At 45.0% G+C, this 21,291-nt stretch overlaps 2 protein-coding genes across 5 annotated transcripts in view; one reads left to right on the top strand and one right to left on the bottom strand.

Moving 5' to 3' along the window:
• The window catches only part of ASTN1 (astrotactin 1), a 689,393-nt gene that overhangs the window by 572,452 nt on the left and 95,650 nt on the right, over window positions 1-21,291 (top strand). For all 4 annotated transcript variants that reach the window (XM_063939709.1, XM_063939708.1, XM_063939711.1 and 1 more), the window contains 2 exons: window positions 1,326-1,430; window positions 5,165-5,353. In XM_063939709.1, the coding sequence (XP_063795779.1) occupies window positions 1,326-1,430; window positions 5,165-5,353 (294 nt within the window). The remainder of the gene's footprint in view (window positions 1-1,325; window positions 1,431-5,164; window positions 5,354-21,291) is intronic.
• Window positions 13,938-18,735, bottom strand: LOC134957188 (cadherin-1-like). Its single transcript, XM_063938883.1, has 3 exons — window positions 18,525-18,735; window positions 15,132-15,206; window positions 13,938-14,422 (listed from the first exon to the last, which is right to left on the bottom strand). The coding sequence occupies exons 1-3, from the start codon at window positions 18,733-18,735 to the stop codon at window positions 13,938-13,940; spliced, it is 771 nt and encodes a 256-aa protein (XP_063794953.1).

The following is a 21,291-nucleotide window of genomic DNA, read 5'->3' as shown; positions in this document are numbered from 1 at the left end:
GGTGGCCGATCTCATAGTCAGTTGGGACATGTTAACTCTCCCGATAGTTGGGAAACTGCAGGCGCAGGTCCCATTCTGTGTATGTGCAGAACGCTATGATGTAAATGCCTCTGCCAGAGTGACAGGTAGAGGCGGTCGGGGGGAGGGACAGGGGTGGAGGCAGCCTGGCATTGGGGAAAATGGGAACGTGTTGTCCCAATTTTCCAGGAGTGGCAAGGTCTAGGACTGCGACACTGTCGCAGTTTCCTTGGCATCGCTAGCCTCCTTGCGACTGCAAGTCTGAGTAAGGTCAGACTTACTCAGACTGCAGTCACAGATGAATATCATGACTGATGGTTGTGATGTTCATCTCGAACTGCGGTAGCATCACGGGTTTTAGCAATCGCAAAAGCAATGCATTTGCAGTGCTAAGGATCACAAATAATGCAAAACTGCTAAGAACAGCTTTGCATTTCCGATCCAACCTGACTTAGGGAGTGATCCAGAGCTGATCATAGATGTGCTAAAATTTGCACATTTACGCATATCAAGCCATAACCCCCCTCCCCCACCGCAGTGGTGCGAGTAGCTCCCTGCCTATGTAGCCTAGCTGCGGAGGCAGGCGTCTACCCACCATGTTTTATCACGAAGCCGCCGCAGCCCGCCCCAGCAGCGGTCTAGATATGCCTGCGTTGTCTGGACTGCACCTCCCCAACACCGTCCAAACATCACCGGCATGCCCCCGCTCACCCCGTGACCACCTCTGCCTGTCAATCAGGCAGAGGCGATCGCACCAGTGAGATGCTTTCGCGGCCGCTGCGCATGCGCACAAGACATAGGGCTTCAGCCTATAATCGCTGCCGTTGCAGCGACCAGGTCTGAATTAGACCTTAAGGCCCTTAGTGCTATGGATCGCCAAGCGGGAATTATTTTGTTCAACTATACATTGCCTGCCATCCTGACTAATAAAAGTTACATGTGAACGTCATCTTGGTAGTGCCCGTGTCCCATTATATAGATTTATATACTCTCCAACCTTTCCATGGAGATGCAACTCTCTAGTGGGATGCGGTTATGTGACACCCTCTCTAGTAACCCCTTTCAGCGTTTCATCTGTTGTCAGCTAGGCAATAAAAGAACAAGAGTAACTTGTTGTTCTGGGTTGTTTCATTTTTCTTCTTCCAAATAACAGAAAGGTTTTTTAAAATGTTAAGTTACATGTCAGTAAATAAAACCCGGTAACACCAGGCTATAAGTAAGAAGAGCAGCAGGTGGCCTCACAGGAAGAAGTGATGTATGACTGAAAGATAAATATCTCTCTGCTATGACTTTGTCTTTTCTTACAGGCATGGTCAATTTCAGTGAGGTGACTGGTTATCCTTTAATCCAGCACTGGGTTGTGCGATCTGTTATGTATCACGTCCGACTCAACCAACCCACGGTCTCCCAAGGTAAGAACATGAAAACGAGCAAGAGCAAATGCATGTACACCAAGAAATGGATGGTTATTATGGATATTGAACAAATGTCACTTAAAATAATATGCCGCACTTAGTTACCACTCAGCGCTATTTTGAGATTTTGTCAATAAGCCCTTTGGAGCACTCGGATTGTCTTAATGATACGTCCGCTGCGGACACAGATGACCTCCTTTTTCTGCAGCATGGAGCCTTGAGTGAGTTCATCAAACCTTGACCAATTTGAATATAATTTTACAAAGACCTAAGAATACTGCAATCTTTATAGAGTAATCCTGAAACCGAAATAAATGAGTGAAAATGTCAAAGCTACTAATTGGTTCAACTTTGCCTGCATATGTCATGTAACCTGGCCTGCTAAGGCTTCTTGATGAGAATATGTGCTATTTGATAAATAATCCTACTCATTAAAATTGACCTTGTGTTCTTGGCTGCGGAACAGCAAAAAAATATTGCTAAGAAAAGGGCCAATCAATTATGACATATTAATACTAGAAGAAAATATGTTCTTTTCGTCTAACAATAAAACACAGTACCTGTAGTAATGAGCTGTTCGTACCAAAAGAAAAAAAAAGAATATATACATACATACACACATATATATATATATATATATATGTGTGTGTATATATATATATATATATATATATATAAAAGAAATGCTAATGCGTAAAAGGATTCATTTTTTTTTGCTTAGGGAACCTTGGTAGCACCAACATGATACATTTATAATCAAACTAAATTTGTAACCTATTTTTTAAGAGATCTTTGATCTTTATATTGTTGTTCCCATGAATTCTATTTAGTTCTTGTTTGGCTTATGGGTAGTATATATTACTGTGATAAACAGGCAAAACATAGGAGAACCATAAGCAATGTAGGGGGAAATGCACCAACTCTTCTGAAGAGGACAGGTAAAGAAGTGGCCCATATTAAACAATCAGCATCTAGCTATTTCTCTAGTACATGCTATAAAGTGATAGCTAGAAGCTGATTGCTTACTATATGGGCAACTTCTACACCGGTACTCTTTAGAAGATTTGATACATTTCACCCTTAATATTAGGGTAAGTAGCTACTTTTAGTTTCATACTGCGGCCCGGATATATTGACGCCCGAGATTGCTGTAGGTGTGAGATGCCAGACGATCTCAGATGATTTTTTTTAAATGGCAATTACTTAGAGTTGTGCGGCGGGCACTTTTCGTGTTTTGGTTTTGGTTCTAATTCCCCGCTCGTGTTTTGGTTTTGGGTTGGTTTTGCCAAAACCACCATTTTGGTTTTGGTTTTGGATCTGGATGATATTTGAAAAAAACATAAAGACAGCTAAAATCACAGAATTTGGGGGTAATTTTGATCCTACTGTATTATTAACCTCAACAACATTCATTTCCACTCATTTCCAGTCTATTTTGAACACCTCACAATATTGTTTTTAGGCCAAAAGGTTGCACCGAGGTGGCTGTATGACTAAGCTAAGCGACACAAGTGTGCGGCACAAACAACTGGCCCATCTAGGCGTGGCACTGCAGTGTCAGGTAGAATGGAAGATTTAAAAAATAGGCTCCAAACAGCACATGATGCAAAGAAGAAAAAGAAGTGTACCGAGGTTACTGTATGACGAAGCTAAGCGACACAACCACCTGGCCCATCTAGTAGTGGCATGCAGTGGCTGAATGTCGAAAGTGGCCCGCAATTTTTCAGTCCACTGACAGCATCTCCTGCACGCCCCTGTCATTTTTAAAAAATTCTGCAATTGGTGGACTTATACGGCAGTACCCCTGGACTAATACAGCAGTACCCCTGGACTTATACGGCAGTGTCAGACAGGATGGCACTTTAAAAAACCATGCCCCAAACAGCACATGATGCAAAGATGAAAAAGAGGTCCTTATATGGAATCCAAACCACGCGAGAATCCGACAGCGGGATGATGATGTTTTGCCTCATTCTGGTTTCCGAGCCTGGAGGGAAAACCCGACCCTGGCTCGGATTCGGACTCGGGTAGGGAGGTTCGGTAGGGTTCAGTTCTTAGGGAACCGAACCCGCTCCTCTACTTACAAGGCATGGTTTTGCCTTGTGAGGGATGGGATCCGATCTCTAGGTCGACAAGACTTAGCTCAACACTGTCTAGGTTGACCACTATTGGTCGACAGTAAGTAGGTCAACATGGTTTCTTGGTCGACAGGGACTCTAGGTCAACATGTACTAGATCAACATGACAAAAGGTCGACATGAGTTTTTCAAATTTTTTTGAATTTTTCATACTTTACGATCCACGTGGACTACAACTGGCCATGCAAGGGGACGCGGTGCACTAATTGGAGTTCCTGGTCACTCTCCGAAGAAAATGACACCATTTTTTTTTTAAAAACCTCATGTCGACCTTTTTTATGTCGACCTAGAAACCATGTCAACTTAGAAACCATGTTGACCTACTTACTGTCGACCAATAGTGGTCGACCTAGACAGTGTTGACCTAACTCTATTCTATCTAACATACCACACCCGTGAGGGATTACCCCTTTAAAAAAACGTCCAAGATTGGCCGGCATCTGGCACCTCCGGTGATTTCGGGTGTCAATACATCCGGCCCTGTATGTTGTTTTACAAGAATAAAAATTAAACATTTGGGGCTTCATGTACAGTTGAACCTATGTCTGTTTAATTTGCATAAAATACACATTTCGAAAATGTGTATGTATATTTCAGTAAGTAAATGTACACTTGCAGCTCCATATAACTGGAGAGTGGAGAGGAGGAACAGGGTAAGAAGAATCAGCCAAATGAAGGCTGGGGGGGGGGGGGGGGGGGGATGTAATAGGGTTTGAGAATCAGAAAGTGAGAGATTTTGGTCAAATTCTCCTGTTTTTTTAAGTTGTTTTTTTTAAAGTGGCAATCATTTACATCGCAAAGCCAGGTTGATTTTGCCATTTAAATGATTGCCACTTTAAAAAAACTGGAGAATTTGACCAAAATCTCTCACTTTCTGATTCTCAGAGCCTATTATATTTCCCCCTAAAGGCCCGTACACACTGGTCGATATATCGGCCGTTCTCTTGAACGGCCGATATATCGCGGGACCGTCGGCCAGTGTGTACGGCCGATACGTCTGTGAACTCCGTCGTTCACAGACGTATCGCGTCGGTCGCGCAGCACAGCCGCGCAGCACAGCCGACGGCCAATATATCTACCGATATATTGGCGCGTCGCTGTGTGTGTACGGGGCGGTCGGCCGACCGCCCGTACACATGCTGCGGCGGCGGCCGGCGGTGATTGACAGCTGAACTGTGCGGGCGTGTGTACACGCCCGCCCAGTTCATGACGTCAGTCCCCGACGGATCGGGCAGTGTGTATGCACAGCACACTGCCCGATCCGTCCATAGATATATCTGCAGATCAATTGATCTGCAGATATATCTATTAGTGTGTACCCACCTTAAGTGTTGTAATTGTGACTGAGGAACACCTTGGTACTGAGCCATGTACACCTGCCGTGGGAATAATGTTTGTGCTGGAGGGTTGATTCAACAAGATGCAGTGATGATGATGATGATGACCATCAGCTGCGCTAGCAAGCCCCATCTGATTGGATATTTGTGGATCCACCTCTCCAGCTTACTGTATTTCATTCATACGTATGGATGAAGTTTGCAGACAGCTATTTACATTTGTTAATTGATATTTACCTTGTTTGTTTCCTGTCAGCCTTTACTCATGCTCTTCATGCCCTTGACGGAGCTATGTCACGCCTGGAATTTGTACCATTGTTAAAGCAGTATGGAAACCATTATATTCAGGAGGCAGTCTATGGGTTTGAGGAGACTTGCTCCATCTGGTACCCCAACCGGCAGGTTCAGAGACAACTGTGGATTGAATTTGAAGACATAAGTAAAGGTAAGAAAGAGTTAAAGATCTATGTCTACACAAGGTGAAAGTAATAAAAACAAGATATTCTATGCTTTTCATAGATATTAATCACTTATCTATATATACTTGAATATATAAAAGTTGACTACTCTCCTAAAATGAATGGGAGACTTTCAAATTTCAGGGCATTCCAATGGACTCTGGAGAGAGCCTGCTAGATCTGAATACTGTGTGCTCTATGATGTGATTAACCGTGAATTGCATCATGGTCTTGCCCAGGCAGCGCAGTGCAACAGTGCAATAATAAGATTCACAGCCCCACACCTCATCCCTCTCATCCCACCCAGGCCTCCTGGTCCAGTGTAGTACAGGGCAGCCTGGACAAAACAGTGGCAAGTATGTTACATATTGCTGTATGTAGCCGGCTCAACCAAAATACTTGCCTTCCTTAACCGGTTATGTTATAATATTCTCAGAGGAGTTCTTTTAAGCCCAATGCATGGTGCAATGTATGGTGCAAGTACTGTACTATAGGACTATAGGAGGAGTATGTTTGTAGAGTACACACTTAAAGATGTGGCAGACTCTCGTGTTTTGTTTTTGGTTCTAATTCATCGTCATGTTATAGTTTTGGCACAAAACTCAAGTGTTTTGTTTTGTTTTGGTTTTTTGGTTCAGTTTTGGGTTCCTTTAAAATCAATAAGAATTGAATACATTGATTAAAAAATCAATAAAAAATAGCTTAAGTCGTGTAATTTGGACCTATATACATGCAATCCAAAACCTGAGTTCGTTTTTGACATCCGAACTGGCAACAGATCAAAGACGGGACTCGGTTCCACTCGGAACCCGAAAGTGATTCTTAACTGGGGCTCGATGTGACTCAGAAGCCCTAAGGTCGGGTGTGTTCGTATTTCAGGAAAACCGAACCGCACATCTCTAATAAGGATGGATAGGTGGATCTTTATACATTTCCTGATTTTGGTCGAACACATCTAAATATTATAAAAAAAAACTGTATCATAAAGCTGCATGAACAAATAAGGTTTAGGTTTTTTTTGGCAGATGCCTCTAATTTTCTACCAAGTAATGTAATTTTCTTTCCTGCAGCGCATACTGCATTTACTAATAGAGATATGAAACCGTTAGGTTTATTCTGAAGCATTAATTGTTTCTTTTGTAGTTTTTGAAGCCTTCTGAAGATACATATCTCTTTGTTCAGTTGAATTCTTATCTATAATGACTAACAGTAAGTGGGACAATAATAATTGCAATGTTAACAGTGGTCGTATGCTGCAGATATCAGGCAGGATAAAGCAGGCGAAACAACGTTTCAGGTCATAGATGATAACCCTTCACCTGTTCACCCTTTTACATGGAAAATATATATTACAAATAGGATGCTTTTTGACATAAATGGGATTGGCATAGTTGAATATTTGGCAGTGAATATGTCCATTTAAAGTAGAGATGTGTGGGTTCGGATTTACCCGGATTTACCCGGATCTTAAAATGGCATTTTATTGGCTGACGGCATCACATGTTTTGGATTGCCAGTAAGAAAAATCCGGATAAATCCGAACTCACGTTAATTTTGGCGTTAAGAACCAAGTAAATCCGGACCCGCCCATCTCTAATTTAAAGTGTAACCATAGTCTTCATACAGAGGTAGAAGCTATTGCAGGGGCAGAACCAATATCCAAAGACACAACTTACAAAGAATGCATAACATTGCCATGGTAAATGACCAAGTTACCATGGAATTCTAGCAAGTTAATTGTTAATAATAATAATTATTATTATTACAGGTTGAGTATCCCTTATCCAAAATGCTTAGGACCAGAAGTATTTTGGATATCGGATTTTTCCGTATTTTGGAATAATTGCATACCATAATGAGGTATCATGGTGATGGGACCCAAGTCTAAGCACAGAATGTATTTATGTTTCATATACATCTTATACACACAGCCTGAAGGTCATTTTAGCCAATATTTTTAATAACTTTGTGCCTTAAACAAAGTGTGTGTACATTCACACAATTCATTTATGTTTGATATACACCTTATGCACACCGCCTGAAGGTCATTTAATACACAAAGTTATTAAAAATATTGTATTAAACAAAGTTTGTGTACATTGAGCCATCAGAAAACAAAGGTTTCACTATCTCAGTCTCACTCAAAAAATTCCGTATTTCGGAATATTTGAATATGGGATACTCAACCTTTATTATCATTATTATTAACTCTCTACTTCCTCTTGTTGGCAACTAAACAATGTTGATAAGAATGCATCAATTCATTAAAACACAATGACATCAACGAGTAACTCAGTGGTAGCAGCCATTTTGTCATACTGTACCTGTGAATTGCTCCGGTTTTGGGGTTGTCTTGAATGTCAGATCCCAAAAAGAAGTGATGGCCTTTTATGATTTTGGTATTGCATAAGATGAACATGGTTGGAACAGGGAGGAGTTTGGCCAGTTTAGGTTGTTAGGGAAGATTATGGTGGGACTTTTCTTCTGCTTTTAAAAAAATGTTAGCTCTAATTTCATAACTCCCTCAACTAGATGGTATAGTGACAGTTTGAGGAGAGCGTCCCACCACCTTGGGCAAATACGTCTTTCCCCGATTCCAGGACAGTACGGAGGTGTGCCACGCTGATAGGTGATAGGTTCATGCGACACTGAAGGAGTTTATATAAGAGAGTAAAAGTGGACTGGGGAGGCCAAGCACTTCCAAGGAGGGCGCGAGGCAAGCACCATTGTGACGTGTTGATGCCCCAAGTGACCACTCATCCATGCAGCAGACATCTGCAAATTAGCTGCCATGTGATTAGCTGCCACAAAATAGAGACAACTTTTTGATGGGATAAAATAATATTCCAATTATTATTAACTTTTATTTATCTGGCACCACCATGTGTCCACAGCGCTGTGTAGATGGAATTACAATAGTTTAAACAAATAATATGTGGTATGCTGTCAAAATATCGACATTCAGAATGTTGACATGTCGACAGTGTCATAATGTCAATATTGTGAAACCGATAGACCATTTTAGTAATAGGGTTAGTGTTAGGGTGCGGTTAGAGTTATGGTAGGGTTAGGGCTGAAATGCGCTAAAAACACTATGTTGACATGCCGACTGTCAACATTCTAGGAATGTTGACATGATGCCATCATTTCCAATGTAAACAAAACATCTATGTCAAGCTTCTGAATCTTGACATCCAGACCATGTTGACATTCTGATGTCAACAATCTGAGCATTTTGTACCAAACACCTATATATAAAGGGTCAAACAGACAATGTAGGGGCACAGATCAAACAGACTACTATCACTAGGCACAGCTGAGACAAATGTTGGGGATGTGGTGACGTGAATTGTGCCCCCCAGTGCACAAAGCTGTACTTTGTAAATGCTGGTAAATGTGATTTCTAAAACCGTCATCTTTATTCATATTTATTGATGCATTCTGTGGCTCTAAGACTAAAGATTTAGCTCACTTATTACCCCACAGTAAAACTCTGTATACCAACAGTCCTTTCATACTCATTAATACCTCTTTTACACCGCCTGAAATATCCCAGGTTTTTCCACAGGAGCACGCAAAGACCCAGATTACAGGCGGTGTAAAAGGGTCCCCTCTCCAAAACCCCGGGTCCATTATCCCTGGGAATCCAACCCTGCAATCGACTAGTGTTGGGCGCGGGTAAGACCAGGGTAGGAGGCAGTGCAAATGAGAAAGGCAGGTCATTCGACCCGGTACTCATTTATAGCATGGCATACCTACCAAACCGCAGTTTCCGGGGGGGCGGTTGGGAGGTTGTGGGTCATGGCGCACGTTTTCTATGCAGACAGCAGCCCCATGTCAGGTGCCCGGCAGTGCCGGAGGCTGGTTGCAGCACAGCAGTTTCCAGATTGCTGGGCTTGCTCTCAGGAGAGGAGAATGGAATCCAGCAGTGTTGAACACTCAGGAACAGGGAGAAAGCAGGCAACCTGTAGACCAGGAACCAGGCAAAAGTAGTAGATTGCAGAGGCACCAGCAAACGTCTGCCGGCAGACACCTGATGTTTATGCTTCCAGCTACAAGAAAGCACAGTAAATCTTTTGGATACAAAGCTCTTGAAATAACAGAGGATATCTTTTGACTTTATTATAAGAAGCCCATAATGAAGACTGACTTTTAGCACTAAATGAGAGTACGAAAGACATAAATAAGGAGACTCTCAAGTGCAACTTCCAGCAACTGGGTATAGTATTGGAGTGGTATTTTTAACACCATACTGAATCTGGAATAGAAATATAAAGGCCAGGAAAGTGAGTAAATCGCCAACAGGCGTATCACCAGCCTATATATGTTATATGTATGTATGTTATGTCCATGTTATAGTATACCGGTATTAGGAATCACCATTTAGTTTTATTCGTTTGAATGTTCATTGAATAGATGATCATCTCTTATTCTTAAATAAATAAAAAATATATTGAACTTTTATCCGGTCTGTATTTGTACTATTATTAGTAGATATATTAATGAATTTGATGGTGTGAGTCAACATCACACTTGACTAAATTAGCGCTAGGAGGTATCCCCTGTTTTGCTCTCAGTGTGATGTGAGAGTCCCGACCTGACAGGTTTCCCGGCGCTTGGAGATGATGTCATCTCTAAGCTCTCGACCAAGTAAACGGTGCAGATCCGGGATCACTGCCGTCTAATAGTGGGGAGTCCCTGGTCTTACCCGGCATGGAACTGTGTTCTAAATCCTGGGTCGGAACCGGGATTTTTTTGTAAAATGGGTATTAGTGAACAGTTCAAAGGATCACTGCTTCCCATGTGCAGTATACACAATCCCAAATATTCTAAATCACAGGTTCTCAAACTCGGTCCTCAGGACCCCACACAGTGCATGTTTTGCAGGTCTCCTCACAAGTGAAATAATTAGTTACACCTGTGGATCTATTAAAGTGTTGAGTAATTAATACACCTGTGCACCTGCTGGGTTACCTGCAAAACATGCACTGTGTGGGGTCCTGAGGACCAAGTTTGAGAACCTGTGTTCTAAATTATATAATAGTGCTCTATATTACACATATTGGGAATGCTAATATAAGATCCAACTAGGGGCCAGATTCAGAGATGGACGCAGGTCTGGGTAACCACAAATTTTACCAATAATCAGGAAACTGTGGCTAAGCAAGGTCCATTCTGCACATGCACAGAACAGACTTTGCAATGTTGCACAAAGGCATTGAGGGGGTGGGGGGAGTACTGCGTTCCTGGAAATGGGGGCTTATCTGGGATGGGAAAGCCAAGGGTCTGCATGTCAGCACGTAGACTTCCTGACCTTGCAGCCCCCACTTCCGTTGGCCAGCTGCGCAAGCTGAGGCTTGTACAGCTGGCCATCCGCATGGATCCGATGGTCGCGATCTTTTATCTCCACTTGAGACATCGGTCACAGTGCTGGGATCGCAGCTACATGCAGAAGACATCTCTTCAACTGAGACGTCTCATGTTTGTCCCTCCTTCAAATCAGATGGAAATTCAAAGCTGTTTGCAAGCTGCATTAAATTTCAGTCTGAATCAGGCTCTAAGTTATAACATTGGATGAGTCACTAGAACACCTTCTACCTGCACATGTACAGTAGGTCATCTTTGACTGCGCAGAACATAAGATCACAGAGCTGGGATGTTACTTATGGTTCCTGGCCACCGGACCACTGTACGCAGTGGTGCTGTATATAGCTTAGTGGTAAGGCATGGACTTGCCAAGTGAATCTACAGTAAGGAATCCTGTGAAGTCACAAGACGGGTGTCATTGGGGGTTTCCCCACTGAGCCATCTCCCATCTACCCTGCATGACAGTACTGATCCTCTGTCTGCTGACTCTAACTGTGGCTGACGTAGTGTGTGAGCTGCTGTCAGATACACTTTATACTGAATCAATGATTCCTGGGAACTGGGGAGACTGGAAGAAACATTCTCCTTTGGTAAAAAAAAAGACTAAAAATCTAAGTAACGGGAAAAACATGAAGCCATACAATCACATTTTGTTTTTTAGACCTTTTGTCTCCATTACACCATACAGTACATAAATAACATACATTTGGCATTGCTATGCTCGGGAGAAAAAGATTGACTTGTGACACAATATTCTTGGGTTTTACTAATTGGGTCAAAGCTGGGGTGCACAAACGTTTTGTAGTCCAAGGGTTCATGATGAATTTTCTCCAGAAGAGTGTCCCAGCAGAGGGCTTTAACTATCCAGTGCATGGAGTGTGGTCATGTCACATAGAGACATAGGGCCTAATTCAGACCTGATAGCTCACTAGGGATTTTTCTTTTTTGAAGTGCAAACAGATAGTCGCCACCCATAGGGGGTCATTCAGACTTGATCGCTCGCTAGCGTGTTTGCAGCGCTGTGATCAGTTCAGAACTGCGCATGCATATGCAATGCACAGGCACGTCGCACAGGTACAATGCGAATCGTTGCTGTGTGATGGGTTTTACGAAGAATCCATTCGCACAGCCGATCGCAAGAAGATTGACAGGAAAAGGGCGTTTGTGGGTGTCAACTGACCGTTTTCATGGAGTGGTTGGAAAAACGCAGGCATGTCCAAGCGTTTGCAGGGAGGGTTCCTGACGTCAATTCAGGTCCTGAACAGGCTGAAGTGATCGCAAGGGCTGAGTAAGTCCTGGGCAGTTCAGAGACTGCACAATATTTGTTTGTACAGCTCTGCTACACATGCGTTTGCACACTTGCAAAGCTAAACTACACTCCCCTATGGGCGGCAATTATCTGTTTGAAGCACTGCAAAAAAAAACCCTAGCGAGCGATCAGGTCTGAATTAGGCCCCTAGGGGAGTATATTTTAGCGTCCTTACCCCCACCACCGTTCGTCCCCGCCCGTCTGCACCAGTCTATTGAAAACATCCCTTCCATGATGGCCACCACGTCAGAGGAGACAGTTACTAAAGATACTAGAGGAGGCCTCCTCTAGTATCTTCAATAACTGTCTCCTTGGGAGGAACGTTTTCAATAGTTTAAGCAGGCAGGGGCGAACAGCGGTCTCCGCCAGGACAGCAGACCCGCAGCGGTTGCGGCGGCAGCAGCGGCCTTGGGGGGTAATCCCCTGAAAATGAGCAGAACCCCTGATAACGAGCAGGTACTGGGCCTAATATGTGTGGGAATAATAGGGTGAAAGTGCATTACTGTGTGGGGCATAATATGGTGACAGGGGTATAACTGTGGGGGCATAACATGGTATTGGGGGCATTACTGTGGGAACTTAGGGCCTAATTCAGCATGGATCGCAAAAGCAAAACCTTTCTCTAATGGGCAAAACCATGTTGCACTTCAGGTGGGGCAGATGTAACGTGCAGAGAGAGTTAGATTTGGGTGGGTTATATTGTTTCTGTGCAGGGTAAATACTGGCTGCTTTATTTTTACACTGCAATTTACATTTCAGTTTGAACACACCCCACCCAAATCTAACTCTCTCTGTTATATCTGCCCCACCTGCAGTGCACATGGGGGGTAATTCAGATCTGATTGCTGGACAGCGATTTTTGCAGCCCTGCGATCAGATAGTCGCCGCCTAAAGGGGGAGTGTATTTTCTTTTTTTTTTTTTGAGGTGGGGGCTGCCTATATTGTCAGTTCCAGGCTCCACAATTTCTGATCACAGCCCTGACCACACTTTGCACCTGATTCAGAGCTTTATGCAAACCCCATGACGGGCGGACTGCATGCAGAACAGATCCTGCATCATCGCGCGCAGTGCCCACTAAGCCGCAGCCTGACAAGGTTCAGCTGTTTTGGGGCATCGTTGGACAGCGTTCCTGAAAGTGGGGGAATTTAACCCCAGTTTTCTGGAAGTGCTGAGACCTGGGTCTATATCTTCTGATGCAGATTTCCCGGCCCCGGTAGAGAAATTGCATCCTCCATTCTGGGTAAGCTACTTGGATTGGCGATGACTGCAACCATCGCGACTCATGGTCATGATGGTGATCCGATGTGACATCTTCGGACACAGCTCTCTGATCTACAACACCAGCAGGAGGTGTCTAAAGAAAAAGACACATGCTGCAGCATTAACGTATTTTCGCATCGCTGCGACACCTGCATCAGACCCATTGCCTAGAACTGAATTGCCCCCATAGATACACTGTACATAATGGAGCTACAGTATGAGTCGTGCTCTCACTGCACCAACATGTACTGCTTTGTGCCACTAGTTTTATTATTATTCTTACCAGTTATTTATATAGTGCACACATATTCTGCAGCACCTTACAGAGAATATTTTGCCCATTCACATCAGTCCCTGCCCCAGTGGAGTTTACAATCTATATTCCCTACCACATGCACACACACACACACACACATTCACCCTAGGGTTAATTTTGTTGGGAGCCAATTAACCTGCCAGTATATTTTTGGATTGTGGGAGGAAACCGGAGCGCCCGGAGGAAACCCACACAAGTACTGGGAAAATATACAAACTTCACATAGTTAGAGCCATGGTGGGAATGGAAACCATGACCTCAGTGGTGTGAGGTATCAGTGCTAACCATTACACCATCCGTACAGCCCGAGTGTACAGCCTAGTCCTCGCCTCCTCCATACATGTCTGTCAATTTGTTAAGCCGGGTTCCCCAGGATTGCAGACTGCTGTAATCCTGATCAGCATCAGAGTTTGAGGAGTTCAAGGAGCTGAGGAAGGCGACATCTGATCCACTGCCTTCACAGTCAAACACGAGGTTGGAGTTGTATGGGGGAGCAGTGGGGTCGTTATCAGCTGCATTCCGGTACTCTTCAATGAAGTTCCCAATCTCATCCGGATTGGGTGGGTGCAGCCGGTACTGGGGAGCCGACATCAGTGTTGGGGCAACATCGTTACGCATGACATCTGGACGGGCATCGAGACCGCGGTGAAGTTGGGCCAGATCAAAATACTGGTCCTCCTCCCCACCGCCTTCTTCATCGTAACAGTAGACATTATCCTGAGTGTCATCTGCCAGGGGCAGTAAGGGGTCATTAACTACCTTCTTGCCTCTCAGAAATAGCATGAGCAACTTGTTTGAATTAACTTTGCTCCATCAGTATAAATGGAAGATTTAAGAGAACAAACAACCTTCTGTGTATAGAGTATATTTTTATTTTAAAAGTTTTAGAGGAATTTTTCCCCTTTACAAGATAAACTACTGAGTGGCGCCCTGGATAAATCCTAAACTAGGTTTCAGAAGCCAGTAATTCTGGATGCTCTGCCACTTTGGGATTGTCTGTACTTAGCTTTATCTACGATGCCCTGTCTCATTAATCCTGATATCAGATGATGTGGCACCAGTGAGAAAGCTCAGTCTCTGCAGATAGGAAACAGTCCTATGGATAAACCTCTGTGGGTACAATCAATGTGTGCAATGTTGTTTTTATAGTAAACAATCGTTTGCCCGCGGCTTCGCTCACGTAGACGTCTGTTATTGCTCAGCTGAACTAATTTTACAAAGACATTAGTGGCATCAAATATTGTGATGTATATTTTATATTGTACACATTGATCACATTTCTTTGTAAACATATTTTGCAGTTTTTTTTCAGGGATTAAAACATAAAAGATGCTTGGGGCTACTAACATGTAAAGCTGGCCGTGGGATCTATGCCTGAAGCCCTGAGTGGTTGCCCATGCGACCTGCTGATCGTCAGAGCGAAGCAGAAGCTTACAGGAAATTGCAGGAGCTTGAAATAAAAAGGAAAATTGTTGGGGATAAGGGGTATACGCAGTATAAACACAGTCTCACCTGCGCCACATCCCGTTAGAACCTCTGCCTCAATGAAGTTCCTCTGCAGAGCAGTCACTTTAAGGGGGAGATGTACTAAGTAGAAAAAGAGTGGAGAAGTGAGCCAGTGGAGAAGTTGCCCATGGCAACCAATCAGCTGCTCTGTATAATTTTATAGTATGCAAACTATAAATGTTACTTCAATGCTGATTGATTGCCATGGGCAACTTCTCCACTGGCTCACTTCTCCGCTCTTATCACTGCTTAGAATATCTTCCCCTAAGTCGTGTTCCGTTGTATAACTTGAGCAGAGTCAAGTTCAGCTGAAGCATGATCAGAAGACCAACTTTCAGGTCACTAAGCTATACAGTAATGAAAACGGAATCCAAATTCATCCAGTAGTTTTTGTGTGATGCCGGACAGACAAACTGATAGACAAAAATTCTGATTTTTTTTTTTGTCTCCATAGTTCATAAACAGTTTCTAGAAGTATATTTCTCAAAAAATTGCTATGTACAGATACAACACTTACAGTTTTATTATATGTATATCAGTGAAAGATGCTTCCTGTGCATATTAAATCGGTGTCTAGAAGGCAGAACTGCTCCTTATTAGTGGTGGCAGTGAATGGTCTCAGAATATATAGCTGATCTGATTTAGCTGTTCTGACAAACTGAGCTGTGCACATTTATTTCAGGATCTTTCCCATAAGCGAGAGGCATGGGGGAGAAATATGATGAAGTATATCAGTGAATGACATGATACTTAAATATTGTCTAGATAGTAAAACTGTGAATAGTTTGAATGTGGTGATTGGCAAGATATATTGAAGTGCTTGTATTGTGCACCAGAGGGTTTTTAGGTTTTACTCAAAAGTATAATACATAGCATCATTATTAACCTTTACTTATAAAGCACCATCTCTCTCCACTCTAATCTGTCCTCAATGCTGCCTGCTCCTTTCCAAATATACTACATCCATAGGTGTAGCTAGGTGCCATGGTGCCCGGAGCAAGGGTATGTTTTGGCACCCCCCCCCCACCTTCCTCCCCTACTGAGTTGGGGGACTGGCCAACGTGTGGTGTTATGTTACATTTGAAAAGAAGAAATATTTAAAAATCCTAAATTGATGAAAGGGCTAGTTCTAGACCTTGTGGAGGTAAGGGCGGAAGTTTCCTTTGGTCGCCCCCCCCCCCCATGTTTAAAGTAGGGACAGTGCGCATCAAAGGCGCGCACCAAAATATGGGGGGGTGGCTTCCTGGGGAAGGGGTGTGGCCACATAATAATACCTACTCAGATTACACCACACAGTAGTGTCTGTTATTCACAATATACTACACAGTAATACCCCTTATACACTTTACGCCACACAGTAGAGTCCCTTATACACATTACACCACAGTAGAGCTGCTTATATACATTACACCACAGTAAGAGCCACTTACAGATGTTACGCCACAGTAGAGCCACTTATACATGTAACTCTGCAGATTCTAATGCAGAGAGAGGTGCTGCAGCATCAGTGTAGAGAGAGGTGCTGTAGCAGCTGGGGCAGAGAGTTGCTGCAGCAGCCAAGGCAGAAAGAGGAGCTACGGCAGCTGGGGCAGAGAGAGGAGCTGCAGCAGCTGGGGCAGAGAGTGGTATAGCAGGAGAGAAATAACCCTGCTATATAAACAGGGTGGGCAGAGCTCCAGCATTTGCTGGCTGTCAGTGTCTCCTGCTATCGCCTCTGGCCTGCCCTGTTCCCTACCTAATCTCTGAGTCCGTGTCAGTGTCCGTCCCCTCTGCTTCTCCTCCCCCTGCTCTTCGGCTGTCTGTACAGCAGCCCACGGTATAGTGGACAGAGGGAGGGGGGTAGTCAGGCGGTGGTGCGCCCCCTAACTTTTTCAACGGCCGGAGCTCGCGCTCCACCGGAGCCACCCTCGCTACACCCCTGGCTACATCTGCCTCGCCTCCCCTACAAGCCATTGGCGTTTCTATAATGGGTGCAATGTGTGCGGTGCACACGGGCCCTCTGTCCAGGAGGGGCACACACCGCACACACTCCAGAATGCCGGCAGGGGAGCGAGCGAAACAAAGCCCCTTAGATTCTCACAGCGTTCGCCTCATTGTGGGCTTGGTGGCTTGCTATGCTCGCCACAGGTTCTATTCCCACTCTATGGTTGTCGCGGACACCCACGAATGGGAATAGTCCTCAGCCCCCTGCCGGCATTCTGGTGGCCGGGATCCCGGCGGTGGTATGCTGACCACCGGGATGGTGACTACATCCCATTTAGATGACTATGGGGCTGATTCAGACCTGATCGGTGCTGTGCGTGTTTGTACAGCAGCGATCACATCTGAAATGTGCATGCCAGACAGCCGAAGGCTGTCATAGCCCAGTGATCGCCTCTTGCCTGATTGACAGGCAGAGGCAGTCGCTGGGTGGAAGGGGGCAGGTCGGCGGCGCTTAGCCGCCATTTAGGGGACGCAGTCCGGACAACGCAGGCGTGCCCGGACCATTGGTGGGGTGGGCCGCGGTGGCTGTGTGACATCACACACAGCAGCTGCGACCTGAGCAGCTACGGGTATCTCCCTGCCAGCGCACAGGAGCTGCGCTGGTAGGGAGCTACTCCTGAAGTACAAACGCATCACCGCTGTGCGATGCTTTTGTACTTCTGCGGGGGAGGTTGGGCCTGACATGCGGGGCGGACTAGCCCTGTGCTGGGCGCCCCCCATGTCAGGTAAGGTGATCGTAGATGTGCTAAATTTAGCACATCTACGATCAACTCTGAATCACCCCGTGTGGGAGTTTTATAATTATTATCCTATTTGTATGTAAAAGGTGTTGAAAGGGGAGAGCGCTTCTGCGCAGATTCCATACTGTTCCTCCAGGGAGGTTTCGCTCCCTGTACCAAAATGGCTGCTGACCTAAATACTGCACATAAGTGCGGTGCCATCTTGACAATGTGTTAGAGCATCACAGTGGGAGACAGTAGTTTTTCACTTAACTCCTCAGAGACTCGAGATTATCAGAGAGCCACAACACTTTCAGTGATCCTGCACTGCTACCTGTTGCACACACTCATCAGCTGGGGAGCTGGATGACACCCCTCTCACCTCTCCGCTCAGTGGGAACCAGTGTGTAACAGTGATTATGAATATTTTATGCAATTCAATATGAGCTTACCATCTTCGGAGTGTTGGAGAATTATTATATCTTTTTTGTTTAAATGTTTTGGTCAGATCATTTATTTTTTTTTGTAAATTATCTAAAAATGTAACTGGACCCTCTTTTGTTATTTTCCCCACAGAACACATTAAAATTGTTATAAAGGAGAAAATTATCTAAAAGCAATTACAGAGTAAGACCATTTTCTCACTGTGTAAGTGTCACGGTCCGGCGGGAGACTGTGCAGGGGAGCCGGCTCTTACCTGTCCGGTCCCTCTGGAGAGGTTCAGTTGGCGGAGGTGTAGGCTGCTGACGCCGGGCAGGGTGCGCTGGGAGGACAGGCAGGAGCTCTGGATGGCGGCTCTGCAGACTGGCAGCATATCCCTCCGGCGGGGTGAGCAGTGCTGCTGTGGAGCCAGGGCTTCTGTGATCAGGCTGCGCTGTGTTCATAGCATCGGGTTCCTGCGGCGCCATCTTGGATGTGGGCAAAAAGCCTGTCTTGCCCACACTTCGCCTATTTATCACTTTCCTGTGGCCAATTAGCTCTGAGCAGCTGCTATAAGACAGGAAGGACTGGAGGAGGGAATTTGCCAGTGCAACGTCTTTCACAGTATCTGTGAAGCTAGTTCTCTGTGCTCCCGCAGTGTCTCCAGTGCCAGGTTCTTGTTTACCGCAAAGTACCCGAGCCTTCTGATACAGTCTTATGCTAACTGCCGACTCTGTTCCCGTGTCCTACCTGGCTACCTGTTCTGGACGCCGCAGTAACCAGCCTTCAGGATTTCTCCTTTGAGTACTGGGTAACGGTTCCGGTGTCTTCAGCCACCCGCTAACCTTCAGTCGTATCTCTATTCAACTGTCTTTGGCGAAACCTGTTAAACTTCTCCAAGTAATAAATGCGTAAGACCTTCATCCGTCCCGCTCGTTTGTTATTCAGAGATCCAAGTGCACAAGAATCATCTTCCCAAAATCTGGGCCCACAAGAATCCTCAGACGTGACAGTAAGAGGCAGAACTAGGTGTCCTGTTAGTTGCTTTTCATTTTACCCTTGTATGCCTTATTGCAATGTTTCGCTAATTGCACAGTGTAATCTATGTAGTGCACCCAACATGGCTGCCTCGCCTGGCACTCTCTTGTGTAGAATAAACAATGCACGGTTTTCCTAACTCTCCTAATATATTTGTCTCCCTAAATATCTGTAATTTCTTCACCTTTTGATGGACTTTATTAATAAAAATAAAGACAACTTCAAGCAAAATATATTTAAAAAAATAAGATTTTACTCACCGGTAAATCTATTTCTCGTAGTCCGTAGTGGATGCTGGGGACTCCGTAAGGACCATGGGGAATAGACGGCTCCGCAGGAGACTGGGCACATCTAAGAAAGATTTAGGACTATCTGGTGTGCACTGGCTCCTCCCCCTATGACCCTCCTCCAAGCCTCAGTTAGGAACTGTGCCCGGAAGAGCTGACACAATAAGGAAGGATTTTTGAATCCCGGGTAAGACTCATACCAGCCACACCAATCACACCATATAACACGTGATAGGAACCCCGGTTAACAGTATGATAACAAAATGGAGCCTCTGAAGAGATGGCTCACAACAAAACCCGATTTTTGTAACAATAACTATGTACAGGTATTGCAGACAATCCGCACTTGGGATGGGCGCCCAGCATCCACTACGGACTACGAGAAATAGATTTACCGGTGAGTAAAATCTTATTTTCTCTGACGTCCTAGTGGATGCTGGGGACTCCGTAAGGACCATGGGGATTATACCAAAGCTCCCAAACGGGCGGGAGAGTGCGGATGACTCTGCAGCACCGAATGAGAGAATTCCAGGTCCTCCTCAGCCAGGGTATCAAATTTGTAGAATTTTGCAAACGTGTTTGCCCCCCGACCAAGTAGCTGCTCGGCAAAGTTGTAAAGCCGAGACCCCTCGGGCAGCCGCCCAAGATGAGCCCACCTTCCGTGTGGAATGGGCTTTTACAGATTAAGGCTGCGGTAAGCCTACCGCAGAATGCGCCAGCTGAATAGTGCTACAAATCCAGCGCGCAATAGACTGCTTAGAAGCAGGAGCACCCAGCTTGGTGGGTGCATACAGGATAAACAGCGAGTCAGTCTTTCTGACTCCAGCCGTCCTGGAAATATAAATTTTTAGGGCCCTGACTACGTCCAGCAACTTGGAATCCTCCAAGTCCCTAGTAGCCGCAGGCACCACAATAGGTTGGTTCAAGTGAAAAGCTGAGACCACCTTTGGGAGAAACTGAGGACGAGTCCTCAATTCTGCCCTATCCATATGGAAAATCAGATAAGGGCTTTTACAAGACAAAGCCGCCAATTCTGAAACCCGCCTGGCCGACGCCAAGGCCAACAGCATGACCACTTTCCACGTGAGATATTTTAAATCCACAGTCTTAAGTGGTTCGAACCAATGTAATTTCAGGAATGCCAAAACCACATTGAGATCCCAAGGTGCCACTGGGGGCACAAAAGGAGGCTGAATATGCAGTACTCCTTTGACAAAAGTCTGAACTTCTGGCAGTGAAGCCAGTTCTTTTTGGAAGAAAATCGACAGAGCCGAAATCTGGACCTTTATGGACCCCAATTTGAGGCCCAACGTCACCCCTGCTTGCAGGAAGTGCAGGAATCGACCCAGTTGAAATTCCTCCGTCGGGGCCTTCATGGCCTCACACCAAGCAACATATTTTCGCCAAATGCGGTGATAATGTCTTGCGGTGACATCCTTCCTGGCTTTGATCAGGGTAGGGATGACTTCCTCCGGAATACCCTTTTCCTTCAGGATCCGGTGTTAACCCGCCATGCCGTCAAACGCAGCCGCGGTAAGTCTTGGAACAGACAGGGTCCCTGCTGCAGCAGGTCTTGTCTGAGTGGCAGAGGCCAAGGGTCCTCTGTAAGCATCTCTTGAAGTTCCGGGTACCAAGCTCTTCTTGGCCAATCCGGAACCACGAGTATGGTTTTCACTCCTCGCCTTCTTATTATTCTCAGTACCTTGGGTATGAGAGGTA

This window comes from Pseudophryne corroboree, chromosome 9 (genome assembly GCF_028390025.1).
Source record: "Pseudophryne corroboree isolate aPseCor3 chromosome 9, aPseCor3.hap2, whole genome shotgun sequence".
NCBI lineage: Eukaryota > Metazoa > Chordata > Amphibia > Anura > Myobatrachidae > Pseudophryne > Pseudophryne corroboree.
The sequence above is the reverse complement of the archived record's forward strand: the minus strand, read 5'-3'. Positions and strand labels throughout refer to the sequence as shown.

Excerpts from the sequence above, each read along its gene's own strand:
- LOC134957188 (XM_063938883.1), bottom strand. The coding sequence starts at position 18,735 with ATGGCGCCGCAGGAACCCGATGCTATGAACACAGCGCAGCCTGATCAC. Across the intron at positions 15,207-18,524 it reads TCTCCAGAGGGACCGGACAG|TACATCTCCCCCTTAAAGTG; the intron begins GTAAGAGCCGGC and ends TTTTCTACTTAG. Across the intron at positions 14,423-15,131 it reads TCTAACGGGATGTGGCGCAG|TTAATTCAAACAAGTTGCTC; the intron begins GTGAGACTGTGT and ends GATGGAGCAAAG.